Here is a 24,829-nt window from a genome sequence, read left to right as displayed (position 1 = left end):
GGATGCGCGGGACAAGTGGGCGGAGCTTCACGATTGTTGTGCATATCTTACCGGATGTCCATTAAATTAAATTGGTTACTGGAAAAAAAGCGATCTAATGTGGATAACGTATAGATAAACAATCTCGTGTTCTGTCTTGTTGTTTGTACTGATCGACCAGATCATGCAGGGAGTTCTGGACCAGTTTCTCCAGCAACTCGGGGTAGTTTCAGCTCGACACAGGCAAACACAGTTACCCCATCAAGTGCGATGGCCGGACGGCGTTGACCGCGAACGAGAATGGGTGATGTTTGCACAGGAATTGTATTCAAGACAAGGAGTAGGCCTGATACACTTCGACCGTGTTGCCCAGTTCTTTTCCCGGTTTTGTGACAACGAAGACTTCGAGTGGATAATCAATATGCCATTTCCAGCCTACGAAGGAAAGACCATTATTCATTTAGTGACACTGAACAGACAAAATGCTCTGCTAAATGTACTGTTAACCATGGGAGGTGAGTGTGGTCTTTGTGTGTTAATATGTGACACCATATTTGGGACAGCCTTAAATCTTTTGTTTGATCAGGCCACTTTTCTAATGTTATATAACATTCCTAATAGGGTGGTTATGGTATGGCTATATTACAAACTTGATCAGCTGTAAATATTACCGGTAATTTGATTATATAAATGTAAACTCCATGTCACCAATATACCAGAGGGTGTGGGCATGTACGCAGAAGAAGGAAATCCTGCCCAACCTGTGTAAAGAGCAATTATAAAGCAGGTCAGTTATGCACAGTTCTATAGATCACAAAATTGCTATTATCAAGTATCCATTTAAGCAAGAGTTCATAATATAGAGAGGGAGGGAGAGTATCCAACACTGTATAACCTGATCCAAACACACTGTGTTCAAAGATTGTGCAATGACTATCAGCACCAAAACTGATTAAATCACTACTGAAAGGGTGTTAATTCTATTAAAGCAAAGCACTAAGAGTGCTCCCCTTTGATAAATCAAATCAACACCTATCAATGCTCTTCAGTAAGTGAAGCCAGGTGATGAATTTGTATGGAATTATACTGAAGTGTACTGAAATATTCAGGATATGATGCAATCTTTGAATGCAGTGTGTTTTGACCAGGTAATACAGTGTTGGACACTCTCCCTCCCTCTTTATATTATGAACTCTTGATTTAAGGTTACAGAATAGTTTAAAATGACAAATTACAAAACCTGCTTTAACCAAGCAGGGATTTAATAATTTCAACAACTGTGTTGTGTTAACAATACAACTAATTGTGCTTGTTTGTTTTACTACAGAACAATGACTGTTTTTGGGTGTGTGGTCTACAATTGAGTGATGTTATATATAAAAATGCGCCAAAAACCAGACTAACAGATTACTGAATCCTTATAATTTCAACACAAGTGACTAAACAACTAAAATATCTAGGTCTTGTGGAAGCGATTTTTTAAGTTACTGGTAGTTAGTCTCGCGCAGCCAGACCACTATTTCTCTCCACGGCGCTTATCGATTAAAGATTATAAGCACCTGCTCGAAATAGGGTCTGGTACACTTCCAATAGGCCAGTTGTTACAGCACCTCGATTAGAATTTATAGGTGTTGATAATGCACCCTTAAAGTTTAAATAAAAAAGAACCAGCATGCAATGACGAATTCTTATGTGTGCTAGTTAATGCCTTTTCGAGCAGTGTAATCGACACCTCACATTCCTACCGGGTGTTGTCACAGCTGGCCTATTGGAAGTGTACCAGACCCTATTTCGAGCAGGCGCTTATAATCTCTAATCGATAAGCGCCATGGGGAGAAATAGTGGTCTGGCTGCGTGAGACTAACTGGTAGTATAGACGTTTTATTGAACTTTTAGTAGTTTTTTCGAGTGAACTAGCTCTTTGAAGTCTTGTATCTGAGTCACTGGGAAGAAACACGCCAAAAACGCTTCCACAGGACCTAATAAATTTAATATACAGTATCACTATGCCCCAGAAATGCCAATACAGCCTACAGCTTTTGCTGTATTTGGCGGCGGAAAAACATGGTAATGACAGCTGGAACTGAGCAATGTGCAACAACAAATTGTAGTGTTCCACCTGCCTCAAACTACACTGTAGCTACATAAAAACATTAAATATGAAGGGCTTCACCTTCATTTAAAACTTTTCACGCTACTAGACTGGTTTTATGGCTTCTCAAAAAGTACCGATAGGCATTCAAAATTTTGAATGATTGCCCATGACTATACCGTAACCTTTTAAAGCCTCCAATTCTTTTATAGGTTAGGTAACTGAAGGGCTGCAGCACAAGTTGCTGTCAGACCTTGCAGTTAAAGGCTTTAATAAACATTTAAGTTTGTAACGGTTACTAGATGCCATGTTTGAGGCAAAATCAATGGCACCATGTGAGAATGTGAAACTTCTCATATTGTGCATAATCGAAGAAAGAATGGGGAAGATCACTATGTTGCTTATAACTGATTCAAGAATGGGGAAAAAGGTACTGGATTAACTCTAGAAGCCAACGAGCCACTGGAATATAATGGCCATGTTTCTTCCAGCTGTGAAGCAGTATTAGTAAGCAACGAATAACATCAACAAATATACTTATTTTTGCCAGCATTCTTCAGCTTGTAACTCACTCTTGCCTCGTGCATTCATGAAGATTACCTGTGACTATACGGAAAATATTTACTGTAATGTCAAATGGACAGGAACTACTAGAACTGTTGTATGCATAAACACTTAAAATTTGCGCCATTCAGAGATGTATTTCAATTCATCTTTAAATTTCTCCAGTAATTCTAAAATTTTTATCCCTTGTAAATCCATTACTACCAGTCATTTCCTGTTTACAATAATACACATGTTGTGACACTTTAATATTTGAAGACAATCAATTTGTTAATTCCTTAGACACGTTAATATTTTTACTTGTCATCTTCACAATGAGAACAACACTATGTGTATACTGTATGGCAGGATTTTTTGAGGGAAAACTTCTTGCGGATTACAGGGTGAAATGATCTCTTCTTCACATGTGTTCAAACTAGTGTTGTACCAATAAGAAATTTATCCGATGCATCAACTTTTGATTGTAGTTACAACACGTGTGATGTGACTGTCTCAGCACTTCGAAAGAAAACGAAATTTTTTAAAAAAGGTGAATACCAAGTCAGGAAAATTTTGGTGTAAAAAATTTTTGTCTATTAAAATTTTGATGCAACATTTTCGTCACTAGCATAATCGGTAAAAAAAAATTTTGGCGGAATACCTAACATTAATATTTGTATGTGCAATAATTCGTATAATTAAAATAATCTGTCGTTTTAATTTTCATCGATACAGCCAGCAACAAGAATTTTTTGATGGCAAAATTTTCTTGATTTATGATATGCTGAACCAAGTCTCAAATCAATTAAACTTATCCACCATCTTATTCATCTGTTCATGGAGAATTTTAATCTATCCTGTAGCTGAATGGTATGCATATCACTTGTGTTTGTTTATGATGCGGCAGGCATAAACAAGATTGTTGGTATTTCTTCATTTAAAATGCCTTCACGCTTTTATGCACAAGTGCCTACAGGGCTACAACTACACCTTGGTGGATTGACAATTCATGGTGAACATTTTAAGCTGAATCCCAATTCTGTAGAATAATTCAATTAGGAGTTATGGCTGCAAATACATGATAAGTAGCATGAGAAACTTCTAGAATGTGCATGCATTTTTACACATGCGAATAATAAAATAATATTAGCTCAATTTCTTGACTGATTCTGATAAATCAGCAAAAGCCAATTTTTTTAAAAATTGGCCGATGATTGGTGCAACACTAATTCAAACAATGTCAATCTTCAAATTAAAATTTCACGGATAATTGCCAATCCACTAATATCAAAAAACTTGAAAAGACGTGTTGTATTGTATTAGTAAACCTGCTAACTAGTATTTCAAAATTTAGGCCTACAGGTTATGCAAATTATATATAATTTTTAAAAGTTAACCCTGTGGATGGCTTTGATTGTTTGCATGTTGTCCTAGATCCTCCCTAACTTGTCTAGATATTGAGAGTGGGCCATTTTTCAAGCAGTATGGTAGTGATCAACTAGCTCTAAAGCTGGGGGTACACAGGTGTCTGTCACATACACAAACGTATATATAACCTAAACTGTTTTTAAAGTATCAAGAAATACGATTTAAAGTATTTAGTGTATTGTAGCTCGCCAATGGTTGAAGCTATGTTTTCAGACGTTTTACACCGATTCCTTATCTTCCAGAACATCCACCGTACAAGTAGCCAACAGCTAAGTTTACCATTAACCATGGTTGACTGTATCAGGCGAGCTCCAGTGGTGGAGTGGAGGGCAAGAGGTTGTTTTTATATTCTAAATGCTAACAAAACAAATAATTTTATGGAACGAATATTCGAATATTCTAAATGTATGCATTGAGCTTACAAATACTTAAAATTATGTTTCCATAGGTGTCCATACAATAAGAAATTGCTATGTACATTTGTGCTTATCTGTTGGTACAACTCTTATAAGTGTCATCATTTTATAAGAAAATGGCAACACATTTCATAAAGTTTTAAAATCTGTTGCTTTAGCATTCTGAGTATATGGCTATAGAATATCGAATCTGCATTCAAATACTTGATTCAGATCGACTAAACGAACTATTTTTGAATGGCCTATTAAAAATGACATGCAATGAGGTAACCACTACTTAACTTACCTCAACCCCGGTTGTTTGTCTTTAAATGGACTCAGTGTTCATATTAATATTATGTTCATACAAGTTCAACATTGGATTTACCCCAGGAATTTATTTCTTGGTGGTCACAAAGTGCCAGTGTGTTAGTAAAATAGTGATAATTTAGGTGTGAAAATTGAAGTATATACAGTTCAATTGAAACACAATATGCAACTACGTTTGTCACCATATGTGACTGGATCTGGGAAACCAGCCTTATCGCCCATGACAGCAGATTTGATTTTTCACCAAGAACACAAAGCTACATACATGAATGAACTATCAGATTTCACAATCTAGACTAGAGTGATCTGCTTTTGCTGGCTGCTGTTTCCAAGCCCAATGGCAAGCCGTATAAGTGGTCTGGTGCCTTAGTGGAGCTCTGGCCAAACTGGGGATGGCTACATGTGGCTGTACAGCTCCATGGTGTTGATTGAAGATCTGTGCTGTAAATATCCTTTCGTTTTACCCAGTTTTGATACCTGAATGACCCATAGTTTGGCCTCCTATCCTCAAATACCAGGAGTACCATTTCTGATCCACAACAATGCTTTGATCCATAGGGCTGCGGAGATTTTGTTAAGCTGCCATCAGTTTAAATCTAGTATGTTGTTTTTGCTCTGATAGGGCCTACCATGTTGATAGCAATAGGTGCCTGCTATTTGAGATGCACAAGTGCAGTAGTGAATCCAAGAGAAAGACATGCATGTATTTGTGGCTCACCACAGGTACTTTTACTTACACAAAATTGCTACATTTATCACTTTAGAAAGCTTTAGTTATGCTGCCAATAAATGTATTCAAGGAAGCCACAAACAGGTATTGATTAATGTGGGCTATCAGATAGCTTTGAAATTTTTCGTATCCTGTATTAATAAATTTATGGTGTAAACAAGAGTCCATATTGTGAGAGCTGATGTTGTGAATGTTGCCAACAACAAAGGGTTTCCAAGAAACCTGCAAAATTGCAGCTTGCAATAAGAACTAATTTACAGGTGCAAAATTCAGTTGGTTGGGACTTTATCCATCACCAAAACTATCAATCTCAAAAACATTTTCTAGAAGTGATAAATAGTTTACAAGCTACGCGTGCCTGATCAGAAGTAGTTATGTACAATGACTCTTATAGTGGGAGTTCATGAATTCTTTGATGCTGTTTGTCATTTAAAAATCAGCTGGTGGTATAGTATATTTTTATACAAATTATTTAAACACGAATTTTGTGAATAGAAGATACGTATTTGAAATTTCAGTGCTGTGCATATGAAGTATGTGTATTGGTTAGAAGATGTGTAGTTGTAATTGATTATTATTTATATAATTTTTGTTACTTTGTAGGTTCTCCGAATGTACCAGACAGCAACTACCAAGTAAGTGCATGTATGAGTGAACACAAGTGGAAGGGATTGTAAAATTATCTTACTGCAGTTTTTAAAACAAGTTATTTGATAGTGCCACAGGCATATGTCAAAAGCTTATTTCTGAGATTGTATCCTCCATATTTCATAATTCATGATTTAAACATTTATCAGTGCTCACAGTGTAGGAGTACTGCTGATAATATTTATGTACTGCATCCAACTTGTTGGTGATGCTTAAAAATAATTATCTGGCTTCCTTAACCTTTTGTATGGGTTGGTATATAATATTATAAGATCATCTTTCTAAGCAGTTTTTTGTTGAAATTTTCTAGGATATATTCTTGCTAATGTGAATACTATTAATGTTACAAACAACACAGGATTTGTGTTGTTGTGTACCGCTTGATTTAGTTACATATGCCAATTTCAGTATATACTTCAATTCAAGTACATTATAGAGTTTTGCTAGGGCTCAGTGAAAATGTAGATAGTACTTTGTGTAAGCTGATTATGTAATTATAATAAGTGGTGCACAACACGTTTCCGGATAGTGGTGATGTAGGATGGCAGATGGAGTGTAATCTAAAATAAAGTAGCTCAATTAGCCAAACGTCTCAGCTAATTAATTTGCATGTAAAAACCTGACAAAGTGTGTGAAATGAATTGTACATTTGTAGTAGTGACAAGATAAGCTGTCTGTGTACTGGTTTCTTTTCCTACAGACTGCAGTTCATCACGCTGCCTTAAACAGAGACAGCCAAAGTCTACAAGTGTTACTAAATCAAGGTGGAGATCTTCACCAACTTGACGTCCATCAGAAAACTCCATGGGACTACGTGAAAGGTGATATGCATTGTGAAAAGGTGATAGATGAACACTTGGGTAGGTGTGTACTTCTGTGGATGTACAATGTAATATATAGCACATCTCAATAGTGACGCTATACAGATTGGAACATGGTTACAGAGAATCATTTGGCATTATAAAAAGTAAGGAAATGTCAACATATCTGTATGGTAGGTAGATAGTATCACTGACAGGTCTCCATGAAAGTCTCAATCAAGGTTGTGACGTAAAGACAGTCAGTAAGCTGTGTAGTCAGTTAAAGATAGCCAATACTAGCCACATCTATTTAGCATCATTGATCAGGTAATTTATCAATTAAAAATACATTTATTTAATCTGTTCAATTACAGGGCTTGCAAACGAGGACAAAAAGAGATGGCCATGTTTCTGTTAAGTATGATGAGGCCTCCAGTTAACCTTATTAGTCCTGTCACTAATGAGACACCGTTACATGCTGCCTGTGAAGGCAACAATTACGATATTGTCCTTGAGCTTGTTAGACGATATCCTCAACTGTTACTTGTAAAGGACAACCTTCCACACAGGAACTGGTATCCTGTGCATACGGCTTGTGCGTTTGGTGCCTCTGATGGTATTCTTGCTGTTCTCTTTACTGGAATTGTTATCCTTTACATTAATCAGAGAGAGCAAAAGATTGATAACTTTTCCAATACTCCCTTTCTAGATGTATTTGGCCGGTCACCACTTTACATTGCTGTGAGGTGTGAAAGTTCATCACACGTTTCTTTGATGACACATCCGTTGTTAAACTTGCTGTACCAGTGTGCTCCTTCATTGTTTTCGTTAACAAGTGGAACTTTACCTTCAGGGATTTCTGCTGTTCATGCAGCTATCACTCAATCCAACCATGGCTTGTTATGTAAACTGCTTGATTCATTTCCACAAGCAAAGCATGTTTTAGCTAGCCCCTCCAGTTTGGCCTTGAGACAAGTGTTGAAGAGAGTGTCAGTTCAAGATACTCATCAAGTTACCATACATGAAAGTAAAAATGGTGAATTTATCCTAGCACCATTGAACTCGACATCACCCTTTACTACCCCATTTAATGAGATGAGGATGTCTCCCTTGGCTCTTGCAGCTGCTTTGGGTGATGAGCAAACTGTTGAGACTTTGTTGCAAGTGGGTGCTTCTGATGATGATGGCTTAGCTGTACGGTTTGCTCAATTTACCAAACATCCTAATATTGTAGTTAAAATATTGCTACAGCAACAACGACTTGGATCTTCAGAAGAAGACTTTGTGGTCAACTCAATGAACTTATCGTCCTTTCCTATGTCCAACTTTGTACTGAGGCACATTTCCCAGTTCACAAAAATTCATTTACAGAACAATCAACTCTGCATGCTCCCGTTAGAAATATTTCAATTGTCAGAGCTAAAGATGTTAAATATTTCTAATAACAAGCTGAGAGAATTGCCAATTGAGTTTGATGCGAATGATGACAGTTGGAATTGTCCCAACTTGAAATTTCTTGATATTAGTCACAACAATTTACAGAGCGTTCCTTCAGCACTATGGAGGTTGCCTAATTTGAAGCATTTGTTTGCCCAGCACAATTGTATTGGCAGTATTCCTAATACAGTGCTCACGACAAGTTTGGAAGTTATTGACTTTTCACACAACAAGCTATCAAAGATCCCAATCTTTTTTACCCTCATTAAAGACGTCACAGTTGTTGACAATGAGCTAACTTCTCTTCCAGAGGAAATTTGGAACAGCAAGTCCATCGTTAATCTCAATGCATCTTCAAATTGTATTTTAGAAATTAAGTTCCCACAAACAAGTGATGGTATCAAGCGAGGTGAATCATTTACTTCCCAGACAAGGAAAGTGTCCGGGTCAGATTCAGGTGTTGATGAAAGCATTGCAGTAGCAAGAATGAAGTCTCTCTATGCTGTTAGTGTGAGCAAAAGAACATCTTTATTAAAACTGAAGCTATCTGACAATCAGTTGAAATCTTTTCCTGCGGCGTTGGCTTGTTTTGTGACGCACTTGCAAGAACTTGATATATCCAACAACCAAATTGATGCTATTGATATTAGATTATTGCCGCCGCATCTAAAGTGTTTAAGTGCTAAACACTGTTCCTTACGAGAATTTGGCTACTTGGGTAGCGAAGTTGATGAGTGTGGTTTAAGTGGAGTGCTGTGTTACCATAGAAACCATGTGAGCTTAGAGGCTTTGACCACGTTAAACTTGGCCAGGAACAGGCTTACCAATTTAGCAATATTCTATGAAGAAACTCAACTATTGCTGTACCCCAATTTGCAAGTGTTGGACTTGTCTAGTAACTATCTCAGTGGTGAATTTGCCCCTAATATTGAAATGCTGAGTAATCTTCAGTCATTGCATTTGGCTAATAATACGTATCTGAATTCTCTATCTATGAAGCTTTCTCAGCTCAATAAAACTTTGTTTTTGTTAGACCTCAACCATCTGCCTAATCTGAGAGACCCGCCGGTAGAGTACCAGAAATGTCCGTTAGTTAAAATGTTCTCATACATGAAATCCAGATTGAAAAAGTATGTCATGAATTGTGACTGTAGTGTGTTTATCATCATGTGTTTATCATCATGTGTTTATCATCATGTGTTTATCATCATGTGTTTATCATCATGTGTTTATCATCATGTGTTTATCATCATGTGTTTATCATCATGTGTTTGTTATAGATCAGTGAGGTATAATACCATTAAGCTGGTGGTAGTGGGCTCAGCTAATAAAGGAAAGACCACTCTTATAAAGAGATTAACAAAACGTGGACCCACATTTAAAAAGGCAGTGTCACATTGCAAATTGGTTGACATGAATGTTTGGAGTCATCCTGACACCACAATCAAGTTCATCACACTGGATTTCACTGGAAAGGTACACCACACGTTACATTAGAATGTAGTTAAATGTTGTTTTGTACTGTAGAAGGCTTACCATGGCATCCCCCACTGGTTTTATAGTAAACAAGCAATTTATCTTGTGGTGTTTAGCCTGGCAGATGGTGACAGTGGTGTGGAAGGGTTAGACATGTGGCTCAGGAATGTTAAGGTTGGTTAGGATGATAAGCAGATCTCAGCCAAGTGGTTAGAGCACCAACCTGGTAACCACAAGGTTCCAGGTTTGATGCTGAGTGGTGCAGTGGTGGTTTACTTGGCAGCGATAGCATAACTACCAGATGCTTTGCTTTGTTCTGCTGTGTAACAACTATTTGTGTATCCTCTAGTCGTATGCTCCTGGGGCACCTGTGATTTTGGTTGGTACCCATCTTGATCAGATTACATCCACAAGAGCTAATAACCTCAGCAGCCGTGTGATGTCCTTATTTTCTGACAAGCGGAGCTACCCAACTATCGTTGGTATCTGCTGTGTAAACAGTACAGCTGTTGTGACTCCAAGTCACATGAACATTTTGAGGAAACAGATTTATGAAGTATCTACTTGTCTTTATGTTGTTAATGGAAAAAGTAAGAATTTAGTGGTACAGTTCAATATTATATAGTTGTAACATGTAGTGCATTATAAGCCTGGTGAGGGAGATAAAGTCGATAGTGCTGATCAGCTGCTTCAACTAATGGTACCAGAGTCATACCTGAAGTTACAAGATGCTATTAAAAGAAAAATAATTGAAATGAAAGAGAATGAAAAGCCTCCAATTCTAAAAGCCGAAGAATTTTTGTGAGTTTATAAATTGTAGGGATAGTTTTTCACATTAGTTTTTCACAATAATTTTAGTCAATGTTTTCTATGCCTAATGGAAGATGCAGAGGAGCTTAATGAAGCTGTGCAGTTTCTTCACAATGAAAGTATGTTGTCGAGTATACCCGGATACCTTTGATTATGTCTTTTATCTGCACAAAGATGTTGTCCTTCACTTTGCTGATCCTCTGCTATGCTCCTTTTATCTTCTTGACCCTCTGTGGATTTATGAAGTGCTTGATGACATGGTACAGATGGCCGACATGAACATTACTAACGGTAATGTTCAACTGTACACAGACTTCACTGTTAATGTTGTCCCTATAGGAATTGTAGATACAGACTTTCTGCTGCGTAGCTGTAATGTTCCAGTAGCAGATGATATCTTACCTGTGCTACTGCTGCTGTTGTCCAAACTTGAATTGGCTTTAAAAGTTGATAAAGAATGGCTGCTTATTCCTACCTTGTTAGCTGACAGTGTCCCACATCCAGATCCCATTTTTGTGAACTTTTCTAAGAAAGCCTTCAACACGTATAATCCAAGTCAAGATGCCCTGACAGATTCTGTTGTAGTTGAAGACAGTGGGAGCAATGATGATAAAAGAACCTACGTTAATGATATTAATACTTGGTTGAATAAAAAGTTAGATAGTGATCAACGCAAAAACAAAACTAGAACCTCCAGTACATATGATGATGATTACCTGGAATTAAAGAAAGACTGGGTATCTTCTCAAGATCAGTTTCCTCAGTTTGGTAGTATTAAATCTGTAAATAGCCCAAGAACGTCTTTTGCACAAAATGAGTCCATAACACACTCACAGCCAGATTTTGTTAATATTAATCTGATGTATCATCCTGTGTTGTCACGTATTTGGCTGGCACACTTTATACCTGAAGGATTTTGGCCAAGGGTTCTTTCCAGGATAGCATCTGACCTTGAAATTAATGCTGTATTTACAACATTGTTTCAGATCACATTGAAGCACAGAAAAGCAGGCAACCATCATTCTCTAAGCCGTACTGATGTGGATGGCTATTCTTTGTGGAATTTATGGAAGACGGGACTGGCTTTTGTCCACGAAGGTATGACGATGCTCGAATTAAAACAGGTTATCAATATGCCACTGGAATCTACCTTCAACAACCAAAAGATCTTTACAGAAAAGTTCAGGATTGAACTTGCAATTCATGTTTCAGGCATCAACATGATTCACCATCATAGCCATACCACTTTGTTATCCAACAACGAAATTGTGGGACTGTGTACAGAACTGTTAGTACTGATTGAACAACATGTGATAGATGTTGGGGAGGAATGGTACTCTGGTATTCTTAGCAAAACACCAACTGAAGACATTCACTCCTATGTGATGTGTTCAGAATGTTTAGCACACCAGGCTCACAGTTTCAATAGAGACTTTACCAAGTGTCGTAGTGTGCCAGTGAGTGGAGAGGAAATGTTTTGCTTTGCTTTTGAAGATCTGCTCAAATCTCTTTATTATTCAAAGCCAGTTCGATGTCCTTACCACCAACACATTCTTATTCAGCTCCTTGCTCCGGACATAGTGAGTGCATGTTGATATGTTGTCTGAGTAGTTTAGTTTGCGTGTGGATGTGTGTGTGTGTGTGTGTGTGTGCGTCCGTGTGTGCATGCGTGTGTGTGTATGAGGCAGCATAGCCAAGTCAGCCTGGTAATTGAAAAGCTCCAGGTTCGATGCCTGGTTATGCCAATTTGGTGTTGTTGCTTCCTTGAGCAAGAAACTTTACTCACATTGCTACAGTCTACCCAGCTGTTTAATGGGGACCTGGTGGCCTGGTGTCATCTGGGGAAGCAACCCACCCAGCTGTAAAATCAATGGGTATACCTGGGGGAGCATATGCCCAACTGTCCTTGTCTCGCTTAGCAGTGTGGGGGTCATCGTGGCACTTGGGGTTCCGCGACCTCTCCCCGTGTGACCTGGACAGTCCTCCTGCAGGTTACTAGCCCTGCCCCAGGAGGATTTGCCTGCACAAAGCTCAAACGCCTGAGTGGTGCAAAGGCATCCCAGTGCTGGTTCGGTGGGCGGAAATAGTTGTGTTTCACGTGACTGCTGTAGGCTTTGCTTGTGTGTCGTGCATGTGTGTGAAGGTTTTAACATTACATCCAAAAACTTTCAACCAGAAAAACCAGTTTTAACACTGGATATGTGCACAAAACAAATTGTAAACACAGTAACTTGCATGTGTCATCTTCTTCATTGGTGAATTCTATTGTATACAGATGTTTAGAGATTTGAAACACATCATTTGTGGCTCTAACATACCACTGACTATTGATAAAGATGTGGTTCTGGGAAGAGGAGGTACTGCACTGGTTTTGAAGGGAGAACTACATAACCCAGTGAGTATAATATTACTGTATTCTGTATACTACTGGTAAATAACTACTACAAGGTAATACGTATGGATATTATAAGATGGCTACTGTAGGCATTTGTAAGGTTTTTAAGTACCTAACATTTTCCACTTGGCTACTCTCAACATTCATGAGTGCTACTTACTGTGGCTTAACCCACAGGGGAAGAGAGGCTAGTGCCCGTCCACTTATATTTTAGAGGGAGATTAACGCCTCCACTTTTATACTCTAATAGAGCAGTCATATACTCAAATAAACACATTTTCAAACAAAACACAGTCATCATGCCCCCAAATTTCTCTAAGTCATGTCTAGCACACTGTAAATAGAATCAACCAGTTACACTGTACCATACCAACCAGTTACACTGTACCATACCAACCAGTTACACTGTACCATACCAACCAGTTACACTGTACCATACCAACCAGTTACACTGTACCATACCAACCTCACTTACACTTTTGTTTCTATGTCCCTATGGCTCAGCACAACTCCTTTTGGTTTATACTTTACAAGTGACTTACATCAGTGTATTATGAAAGCCATTAATTTTAGTGCAGTGTTTTATCGTGATGTAACTACTAGACTAACCGTGCATACTGATTGGTATAATGTAGTGTTACATGCAGTGTTGGGCCAGTACTTTTAAAAAGTTATATTCATTACTACCACTGTAATGAAACACATTACAGTTATATATTACTTCAGTTTAAAAGTAACCAGTAATATGTTTTATGACATATTACACAATGTATAAAGGCACTTCGTTAGGTAATAATATTACAGTAACGAGACTTTAGTAACACATTATTTATGTAAAGTAACTAGTATCCGTTTGATATTACTAGCATAAAAAATGTAGCTTTGTTACTGCATTAAGTAATAATATTACATAACGTATTATGCCCAACACTGGTTACATGTACACATGTTGAGTATCATGAATACTCTTGTAGAGACAACCAGTGGCTGTCAAGATAATTTGTGAAGGTGTAATACCAACAGAACAGATTGACTACTATGTCAAGAATCAGGTCATATCACTTAGTAGCTACCAGCAAGTCAGGAAAGAAGTTGCCATTTCAACCAAACTGAACCACAAAAATTTAACCCAATTGTGTGGCATGTTCACTAATCCCCTCATGATGTTAATGGAACTGGCTCCGATGGGATCATTGTCTACTGTTCTTAAGGAGTACAGAGCTGCCGACGCTTTAGTTGTGCCATCTGTTTTACGTAATTCCATAAATCAGGTATGTACATTAAATGTTAATGACTGTTAATTGTTATACTAATTAGGAACTGACCTGATTACATGTACCAATTATTTGCCTATTATTAACTTGGGATGCATTTTCTGTAGTCTTGCGTGGCCAAGACCATACTCTCCACATGGCGCTTCACATGGCGCTTATCAACTGAAGATTAAAGTGGCTAGCAATGTGACATGACATGATGAAAGTTAACCAGGTGTTTCATTATCACCCTGAAAAAGTTTGGGGTGTTTGATATTCAAAGAATACCAGACCCTCTCGCAGGCGCTTACAACCTTCCATTGATAAGCACCATGCGGAGAGTAGGATCTGGCCACGTAAGACTACAATTTTCTGACTATGTTAGAGTATCCAAATTGTTCATGACTGTTCTATTAGGATATTTAAGTGCTGTGTAAAGACTCAAGTGTTGCCACTATCCAACTTGTACTTTTTTTACACTGGCAAACATATATTGCAAGGAACCAGTCAGGTGAAATTATGGATATTACAACCCCATCAATAGACTGACCTAAATTTTAAGTTTATGTATATAGGGGGACTAAATAATAGTTATACACTTACAGGATTTAAGCCATGTGATGTGTCATGTTTACTCTCCAGCAATGTTACACTGGTAGATCTTACTATTTAGGCCTTTAGAAATTCAGCTGAAGCATAATATATCAGTATAAATCAAGACACACGGTAGTGTGTCGTGCGGCCCAAGAAGCTGGCGTGCCACCCGTGAGTATATTAACAGGAAGAAAGAAAACGCAATTTTCACACCTATGTAGCTCTGTGATCCCTTATCCGATTGGAACCAAATTTGCTACAGACATGCCGGCCAGCTAGGGGAGTCTACACACCAAATTTGAAGAAAATCGCTCCAGCCATTTCCGAGATACGAGCGAACAAAATTTCGTTTTAATTTCTTCGTTTTTTTTCTTCTACTTCTTCATTTCGCACACTTCGCAAAATCCACCATAAAACACGAATGCGTGCTCTGATCAGGCTGAAAATTGGCACACTTAAAGGGCTCATTAAGGCCAATCTCTGTACCAACTTTGGTAGGAATCCGATGAACATTCACGGAGTTATGACCGATTATTTGCATAAAATAAGGTCGAAGGTCTGTCACGCCTACAGGGTAAACTCCTTTGAGGAATCAGTTGAAAATTGATATGTAGATGGAGCAACCATCGTAGGAGTGCCTTTTTGTGGTTTGAAAGGAATCGGGATAAGGACCATGAAGATATGACACAAAACCCGACCTGTGTCAAAATTACGCGATCGATTTTTATGAATAAAAAAACTATTAGTTTTCGTGTCTACCAGGCAAACCGCTTAGAGCAACGAGCTGAAAATCAGTATGTAGCTGGAATAATCATCATAGAAAGTCCTTGCAGTAGTACAGAAGAATCGGATTACAAACCACTGAGTTATGATTCGAAAGACAACTACGTGTAACAAAAGCGAGATCGAGATACTCTAATAGAACAGTCACCCTAATAAAGTATTCAGCTGCATTTATAATTTACTCAATTATATTACATTGCAAGTTATTCTGTAGGGAATTCAGCTACAAACAAGTCACCCTGTAGTCAGATCAGCCAGGAGAAGGTACCTAATAGAGAGTTCAGCTACAAAGAAACCATCATGTAGAGAGTTCAGCTCAAACAAATTGCCCTGTAGAGAGATCAGCTAGAAGAAGTTACCTTGTAGAGAGTTCAGTTACAAAGAAACAAGCATGCAAAGAGTTCAGCTGCAAACAAATCACCCAGTAGAAAGTTCCGCTATGAACAGACCGCACTGTAGAGAGTTCAGTTAGAAACAAGTCATCTTGTAGAGAGATCAGCTAGAAGAAGTCACATTGTAGAGAGTTCAGCTACAAAGAAACTACCATGTAGAGAGTTCAGCTGCAAACAAATCACCCTGTAGAGAACTCAGCTACAAACAAATATACTCTGTAGAAAGATCAGCTAGAAGAAGTTACCTTGTAGGGAGTTCAGCTACAAACAGATCACCCTGTAGAGAGTTCAGCTACAAACAAATCACCCTGTAGAGGGTTCAGTTACAAAGAAATCAATCACTCTGTAGAGAGTTCAGCTAGAAGAAGTCACCTTGTAGAGAGTTCAGCTACAAACAAATCACCCTGTAGAAAGATCAGCTGCAAACAAATCACCCTGTAGAGGGTTCAGTTACAAAGAAATCAATCACTCTGTAGAGAGTTCAGCTAGAAGAAGTCACCTTGTAGAGAGTTCAACTACAAAGAAACCACCATGTAGAGAGTTCAGCTGCAAACAAATCATCTGTAGAGAGTTCAGCTAGAAACAAGTCACCCTGTAGAGAGTTCAGCTAGAAGAAGTCACATTGTAGAGAGTTCAGCTACAAAGAAACTACCATGTAGAGAGTTCAGCTGTAAAAAAATCAATCACTCTGTAGAGAGTTCAGCTAGAAGAAGTCACATTGTAGAGAGTTCAGCTACAAAGAAACTACCATGTAGAGAACTCAGCTACAAACAAATCGCCTGTAGAAAGATTAGCTAGAAGAAGTTACCTTGTAGGGAGTTCAGCTACAAACAAATCACCCTGTAGAGAGTTCAGCTACAAAGAAATCATCATGTAGAGAGTTCAGCTGCAAACAAATCATCCTGTAGAGAGTTCAGCTATGAAAAGATCACCTTGTAGAGAGTTCAGCTACAAAAAAAAATCAATCACTCTGTAGAGAGTTCAGCTAGAAGAAGTCACATTGTAGAGAGTTAAGCTACAATGAAACTACCATGTAGAGAGTTCAGCTGCAAACAAATCACCCTGTAGAGAACTCAGCTACAAACAAATATGTCCTGTAAAAATATCAGCTTGAAGAAGTTACCTTGTAGAGAGTTCAGCTGCAAACAAATCACCTGTAGAGAGTTCAGCTAGAAACAAGTCACCCTGTAGAGAGTTCAGCTAGAAGAAGTCACATTGTAGAGAGTTCAGCTACAAAGAAACTACCATGCAGAGAGTTCAGCTGCAAACAAATCACCCTGTAGAAAGTTCAGCTATGAACAGATCACCCTGTAGAGAGATCAGCTAGAGTCAAGTCACCCTGTAGAGAGAATCCTGTAAAGAGTTCATCTACGTACAAGCAGATCACCCTGTAGAGAGTTCAGCTATAAGAAGTCACCTTTTAGAGAGTTAAGCTACAAAGCAACCACCATGTAGAGAGTTCAGCTGCAAACAAATCACCCTGTAGAGAATACACACAAACCTCCCTGTAGAGAGACCAGCTAGAAACAAGTCACCCTGTAGACAGATTAGCTAGGAGAAGTTAGTTACCTTGTAGAGAGTTCAGCTGCAAACAAATCACCCTGTAGAGAATTCAACTACAAACAGATAACCCTGCAGAGAGTTCAGCTAGAGTCAAGTCACCCTGTAGAGAGAATCCTGTAAAGAGTTCATCTACGTACAAGCAGATCACCCTGTAGAGAGTTCAGCTACATTTCAAGTCACCCAGTAGAGAGATCAGCTGTAAATTATCCTGTGGGGATTAATTGACATGTAATAAATATATGCAAGAGTTCATAATATAATGAACTCTTGATATATGCATTATATATATAATTTGTACGTTTACTGATAAAATCAGAATGAGTTAAAGTATTTATAAAATCTGCTTCATCTTTTTCCTGTGGTAAAGAAAAATATATAGGTTAAAAAGCCCCAAAGCTGGCCATAGGCCGGCTTTGGGGTATACAAATACAAAAAGAAGTGAAATCTAATCAAAAACAGCCAAGCTGTAAAAAAAGGAGTGCGGCCCTTGAAAAGGCTATGATGAAAAAAGATGTGAAATCCAAGGTGGCGGCCAAGAAATGGCTGTGATGGTAGGTTAATGGTAAAAATTTTAATAACAACAATTCAGGTGAATTTGGTGCCGCTTGACCATGGAGCTATGCAAGCATGAAAATACCATTTTCTTTCTTGTCAATATATACATGGTGTGGCATACAGCTAGGCTTTCTTGGCTGTACAGCATGCTACCATGTGTCTTGATCATAAAACTATATTGATTGGATGAGAATATTGCTAAACATGTATGTGACCCAGTCTGAGAAAACCAGTCTTATCACCCATGTCAGCAGATCTGATTTTTCACCCAGGACACACTGCTACATCAATAAACTATCAACTAATTCCAAATTCAAAATCAGCTAGACTTGAGTGGTCTGGTTTTGCTGGCTGCTTTTCCCAAGCCCAGTGGCGATCTGTACGTGTGGTGTGGGGCCTTAATGGAGTTCTGGTCAGCCTGGGGATGACTGTATGTGGCTATACAGCTCTGTGGTGTTGAATAAGTACCTCTGCTGTGAATTTCCTTTCATTTTAGCCAATTTTAAGACCTCAATGGCCCAAAACTTGGCCTAATTCATGTCTACGCCTTCCTTTTCAAGTTTTGAACACCATCTTGCCCGCCTTCCAGGCCCACCCATTTTGCAGCTTTCCTGATACAGCCAACCTCGGTTTTAAAGCTATCTAAAATGGCGGGAAACTTAGTTGTTGGCTACTTGTACAGTGGATGCTGTGGAAGGTAAGGAATTTGTGAAAATTTGGTACACATAGCTTCAACCATTGGCGAGCTACAACACACTAAATACTTAAAACCGACATTTCTCGATACTTTTAAATAAGCCCGGTTTTCCCAGACTGGGTCACATTTGTATGCATGAGTGTTCTAATTGATCAAGTTGTATTGCTGTACATGTTTTAGATTGCCTCTGGAATGAGTTTCCTACACAATAAGCAGATAGCTTACTTGGATTTGAAGGCAGACAATGTGTTGGTCTGGGAGTATCCATCACCAAATTCATTACTTCACAAGCAACATACTCCTCCATGTGTCAGACTGAAGATCACTGACTATGGCATCAGTAGGTCCTACAGCAGTAGTGACCAGATTATTAGACACCGATCAGTTGCTGGAACATCAGGATACATTGCCCCTGAGGTGTTGAACAGTTGTCTTATGTTTGACTTGCAAGCTGAAAAGGTACTAACATGCATTTTGATGTAGAGTAGATGTTACTGTGTTACCTTTCTATACACTACCAGTTTTGTTTCACAGCTGACAATGTTTATATGATATTAGAGGGTGTCTGTTTACTTCATTAGCTAGAAATGGTCACTGCCATGTGTTTGAGGCAAAATCAATGATTCCCATGCAAGAAAATGAAACCTTACAAAATTATGTGCAATTGAAGAAAGACTACAATAGCCAATTCAAGAGCAGGGATAAAGGGTACTGGGTTAACTCACCTATATAAACCAACTAGCCGCTGGAATTTATGGCCCTGTCTCTTTCAGCTACACAACAATATTGCTACGCTATAAATACACAACAAATACGCGATGGCGGCACAGCTTTCGTCTTGCTACCCTAGTTCATTGGTTCTCACATGGTCATGGAAATAATTTTAGTCTGTGAGGCTCAGTGAAAAATGATGTTAAATGGACACCTTCTATTGCATGTATTGTGTCTCTCTACATTGTACAGATGATAACCATGTGGTATATTTGTACAGATTGATGTATTTGCTTTTGCAATGACCATCTACCAATTGTTAACACTGTACAAACCTTATGAGCTGCTCCTTGACATTGACTCTAATATAAAATGCAATGACGTTGTGAGTCGGAATGAAAGACCAGCCATTTCTGGAAAAGTAAGCACAACAATTTATTTTCACTTTTGTATTTGGCTCTTTACAAACAGGGAAAGTGGACGCCTTATCTAATGCAGAAAGTGATGATTCAGTGTTGGGATCACAATTCACACAAACGTCCAACTATGGCACAAATTAATGAATGGACTATGTTGCCAGAGTTTCCTGTATTACGTACTGTCTTCCGACTCAAACCCGGCCGGCTATCTGCTGTGTCTCAATGTTTGGTGGATCGTTATCACATTCACTTGAGCTCTGGTGATCCAGATACTGCCAGCAATTCAGCACTGTTGCCTACTACGGATGAAAACTTGTTGCCCAGTACTGAAGAAAAACTGTTTAGTCCTCTCAGAGTTGGTAGCTTCACTTCCTCTTCCTTGCTACATAAGAAGAAAGCTGACCAACACAACCAAGTGTGGATTACTCAGGAGACTGATGTTGAGGATACCTCTCAACTCTCTATTATAACATACAGAAGTGGGGAACTAGGATACAGGGTATGTCTGTATAGTCAATATGAACATTGCCTGTTTACTGACCTGTGTGATTGACCCATGCAATACTTAAGGAGTAACTCCCCTAGTATGTACAAGTTGAGCTGAGCCCTGAGAAAAAAGCATAGCATTTCAGTCTACTAGTAGTGACAATAAAGGAGACATTTTCCAGACATTTTGATGAAACAATTTTAGTGGGTCAAGCAGTACTACAAATGGGCCAAATTTCATAGAACTTGTGTTGTTACATTATTGTGTTTGAGGGCTCAGCATACACATACTTTGCTATACTCATCCACTCTGTAACAACTTCAAGCAGGCTGTAGGATCAGGCGTCCTACAGACCTTCAGCACTTGTGCTGTAAAGCCTTAATAAATAAATTAAAAACTATTCATTATTTTTATGAACCTGCATGGGGAGGGAAGTTTTCAATGGCTTCACCAGGGTCATAGGTAGGAGCTTTTAATGGTTTCAGGAAGCTCCTTTTGATTTCACAGAGGGGACATTGCCCCTCTTATAAGATCAAGATACTCTAATAGAGCATTCAAATAAATATCCACGTGTTGACTGACTTGCTAATTTGAGAAGGTTATTGTTCCTTCCCTCTACCAGATATTTATTGACCCCACCATTGAAAATATTGTACACTAGATTGACCAGAGCTACATACATTTTCTGGTTTTCCTCTTTCCAAGCTAAATGTATTAACCAGACCTGTTGGGACCAAAATTTTTGTCCTTATTATGGAGTGTTTTTCTATTGTGTCCTTAGTTAGTTGCTATTACAGTGTCCGGGATCTCATGCAGGGTAGAGAAAAGACAGCTAGTGTGTTGTCATGTGCAGGCAACAAAGCTTACTGTGACACTAGTTTGGCTCTGCCCACCCTCTGCAAAATGTTTTTATGATAAGGTAGTACAAATAAAATTACTAGCGAAACCAACCACCAAGGTTGATATAGTTCACAGTTAGGATATTACTTGTATTTGTTCTTAAAATGATTTGATTGATGTATTGAGATAACATTTAAATGTGTCCACTGTACTGACACACACACGCTGTATTAAAGGGTGTCACTTCTTAACCTTAAGAAGTTACATAAGCACCAACTTTACTATCTGAAATACAGAAATCCTTTACAATTATCCAAGTATTTATTTCAGCCCTAACAATTATATTGAATATTTTTCTGGGTTCCAGCCTCTGAAAGCTGTCTTACAAAACAATCCACAAAAGTTTTATTTCTTTTGTCACTTGTAATATAAATCCTTTATAAATTATGTGTTGCATTTGTATATCATGATGTTGTTTCCATAGCATTTTCATGCCACACTAAACACACCCAGAGTGACGGCCATGCTTGGTGTTAACAATTACATGTGGATTACTACTCTTGAACACAAATTGTTTATTGTCCATGCTCCATTAATGCAGACAGTAGCCTGTGTCCTGCTAGTGAACTCTGACCAACATGTGCTAGACTTGCTTCATGTTACACAGTGGAGAGTTGTAATGGTGATGTGGAGCAATGCTGAAATTTGGTACCTAAATGATGAAATTGATCCTTCTGGGAGTATTCGTGTGTTGGACAAGCAAAAACTAGATGGGTGTAATCTGTTAGTTAGTTGGTGCAAAGTTGCTCTTCATGACAAAGAAGAAGTGTGGGCTACTCAGGGGAATAACAAAGTAGTTGTATTAAAGTGGTTCAAACCAGGATACCATACCTGTACACTGATACAGACTGCCACTAGTGACAATCTTGTTTGTGATCACATTATTAGTACTAGCGTGAGTGAAAATGTATTTGACGAGCAAATCCTGATCTGGGTGTCATTTAAACAAAGCTGTAAGCTGATGTGCTTTAGTGCTACAACTAGAACTCCATTGTACTCTGTTAGATTGCCCAAGAAAGGTTAGTAGTTTTAGTATCATGTGAATCATATACGCTACAGTAGTATAACATAAGTACTGCAAAATGCTAGTGTGATTTATATACTCCTGACTCAATACAAGCAACTTTTTTGATTCCAATTGTTTAGGGCTTAGTTATTTTAGGTATCCTATCCAATAGGGTGTAAAAGTAACTTTCCCAAACACTGTTCTTAGGTACACAAGACAAACCACATCATTTACTACTGTTCTGTAATCTTTTTCTGCATACTTGGTACATGTACTGGCTGTCTCTGTATGGACACTGGTAAACTCCAAACCAAAAATTTGTTATATGCTAACAATATTAATCAGATCACAATATTTACTGGTGCATCCAGTGAAGTGTCATTTAAATAATTGTTTGAATAATTTAATTCTTGCACACAGTATTTGTGGTTGTTGGACAACACTGCACACAATTTAATGTTACGCTATACCATGTTACTTAACACAGGGGACAACTGCTACATCTCATGTCTACTTGGGTACAGTGGTCAAATATATGTTGGGACCACAATGGGCACTGTGGTGATACTTGATGCTAAAAATGGACAAGTGGTTTCACAGTTCTCCTTACATGCTAACAAAGTCAGTGTTCTCTTAGAACTACCACTGCAAGTCAAACCTTGTATATGTGCTGAGCTACCCATGGAGAAGATGGCTATGTCTTCAACGAAGTCTTATAAGGTCAGTTTACCTGCTAAGTCTCTACAAAGGGAAGAAAAGGAAAGTAGTTTAACAAAAAAGAGAGGAACGTCTGTTGTTACAAAACATGAAGCAATTAAACCACAAACATCTTTTAGCAGTAGTCAAAGCCGGCAGCCGCTGTTTGTAAGTGTTGGAGATGGGCTAGCTAACTGGTTTGGTAATGTGACTGACGCTACCCAAGATCTGCACTTATTGACATGGACCGATGACTATGTTTGATGTAGTTGCAGTACAACAGAACCTTAGGAATTAATATGCACTTGTTTATTTATTTTTATTCATAATTATTTATGATATTTATACAGTATCATAAAAGTCTTGAAATATTCATTTGCAGTTTCGAGTACACACTCTCCCCCAGTTGGTTATGCTGCAATCACAAAACATTATCATCACAACAGCATTAAAAATGTCATTGCTCACTTTAAAGTCCCAGCTAACTTTTATCTTAGTCATGTTTGGTTCAGGAATCTATACACAAGATCTAACATGAGTTACTTGTTATATTTAATGTATTATTTACACAAGTTTTCAGGGAAGTTGGTCACATGTCATTACAACATACTGTCATGCAACCACACACACACACACACACACAGGGTCACAATAACTAGGAAAATCAGATGTCAACATTGAATTCACGAGATAAATGATGACTTGTGACCAACCTCTTACGACAAGGTTTTCAATTACCTCAACGACAACAGAAGAGTAGTCGATCCCTATACAATACTCTGACAATCTCACTATATTGTGATCGGGCAGTAACCTATACATGTGAGAACACACATGATAAGGAGAGATAGTTCTAAAACACACACACACCCTACACTCCTTATAAGTATACTAAACCATACAAGGCTTAAGTGTTAATGCCCATACATGGTATATAGGTCTTCATAATAGTGACCACATAACTTGACTGCCTTACTTCTCCACTACATTGTGTAGTTTATCAGGTAGTTGATGAGGCTCGGTAGACCTCACATCAGGATTGATAATACAACTAAACTTCACTTCATGTGGCATTAACCCTAACTGTGACTCTGCCTCAGATCTGTCTATCAACTCAACTGCCTGTACAAGTAGAGGTATATGCGAGTCATTTGTAGTTACACTGTTAATGGTATACAAGTAGTGGCTACCATGTGGAGCAGTAAACACATGAACCATATCATCTCTATTAATATCAACAATAGTGTTGTATTACAACTCTACTGTTGTATGGGGCTTATGACATCATACCGTATTGGTTCATTTATAAAAGGAATATATAGTGACCACGGGTGTGAAGTTTGTGTTGTGTTCACTGACCTCGTCTTTCATCACCAACACTCCCTCTATCGGGTACTGACTGGGCTTGAGGAGGGCCTTCTTGGCCGGCAAGAAATCTTCACAAAAAGACAAATGAAAACCATAAACAACAAAACTTATGATTTATAGTTTAGTTTTCAACACACACAACAAAACTTGTGATAAATGTCTAAACTTTTCCTCTTACTGAGAACACCTTATGCCATTAAAACATAACTAAAAATATTCCTGGAAACTACTGAGCAAGTTGTGTGACACTCATAGCTACACAAGGAGTGAGGTATTTAATTGTCACTTTCTTATTTGGTTGTTGTTTCTGGGAAGAATCACTTCAAGTACAATTGTCCTCCA

General features: G+C 38.3%; 2 protein-coding genes across 2 annotated transcripts in view; one reads left to right on the top strand and one right to left on the bottom strand.

Annotated features, from left to right (window-relative positions):
- The first annotated feature begins 45 nt into the window (after window positions 1–45).
- On the top strand, window positions 46–23,494 carry LOC136265543 (leucine-rich repeat serine/threonine-protein kinase 1-like). Its single transcript, XM_066060417.1, has 20 exons — window positions 46–494; window positions 6,101–6,132; window positions 6,846–7,005; window positions 7,059–7,112; window positions 7,164–7,272; window positions 7,320–9,512; window positions 9,663–9,858; window positions 9,910–10,032; window positions 10,208–10,448; window positions 10,497–10,659; window positions 10,717–10,787; window positions 10,843–10,959; window positions 11,008–12,248; window positions 12,944–13,063; window positions 14,038–14,334; window positions 19,081–19,359; window positions 19,892–20,032; window positions 20,083–20,529; window positions 21,842–22,436; window positions 22,911–23,494. Exons 1-20 carry the CDS (start codon window positions 164–166, stop codon window positions 23,381–23,383), a joined length of 7,383 nt encoding a protein of 2,460 aa, XP_065916489.1. The 5' UTR covers window positions 46–163; the 3' UTR covers window positions 23,384–23,494.
- Window positions 23,407–24,829, bottom strand: part of LOC136267697 (integrator complex subunit 11-like) — a 30,005-nt gene continuing 28,582 nt past the window's right edge. Inside the window, exons 18-22 of the mRNA XM_066062846.1 lie at window positions 24,479–24,555; window positions 24,096–24,241; window positions 23,858–23,933; window positions 23,588–23,635; window positions 23,407–23,534 (exon numbers count right to left, since the gene is read on the bottom strand). Of these exons, the coding sequence (XP_065918918.1) occupies window positions 23,472–23,534; window positions 23,588–23,635; window positions 23,858–23,933; window positions 24,096–24,241; window positions 24,479–24,555 (410 nt within the window). The 3' untranslated portion in view covers window positions 23,407–23,471. The remainder of the gene's footprint in view (window positions 23,535–23,587; window positions 23,636–23,857; window positions 23,934–24,095; window positions 24,242–24,478; window positions 24,556–24,829) is intronic.

The sequence above is a fragment of the Dysidea avara genome, chromosome 9 (assembly GCF_963678975.1).
Source record: "Dysidea avara chromosome 9, odDysAvar1.4, whole genome shotgun sequence".
Taxonomy (NCBI): Eukaryota; Metazoa; Porifera; class Demospongiae; order Dictyoceratida; family Dysideidae; genus Dysidea; species Dysidea avara.
This window is presented reverse-complemented; position numbering and strand designations above follow the sequence as displayed.

Excerpts from the sequence above, each read along its gene's own strand:
- LOC136265543 (XM_066060417.1), top strand. The coding sequence starts at position 164 with ATGCAGGGAGTTCTGGACCAGTTTCTCCAGCAACTCGGGGTAGTTTCA. Across the intron at positions 7,113-7,163 it reads ATCATTTGGCATTATAAAAA|GTCTCCATGAAAGTCTCAAT; the intron begins GTAAGGAAATGT and ends TATCACTGACAG. Across the intron at positions 10,449-10,496 it reads TTATGTTGTTAATGGAAAAA|TGCATTATAAGCCTGGTGAG; the intron begins GTAAGAATTTAG and ends TGTAACATGTAG.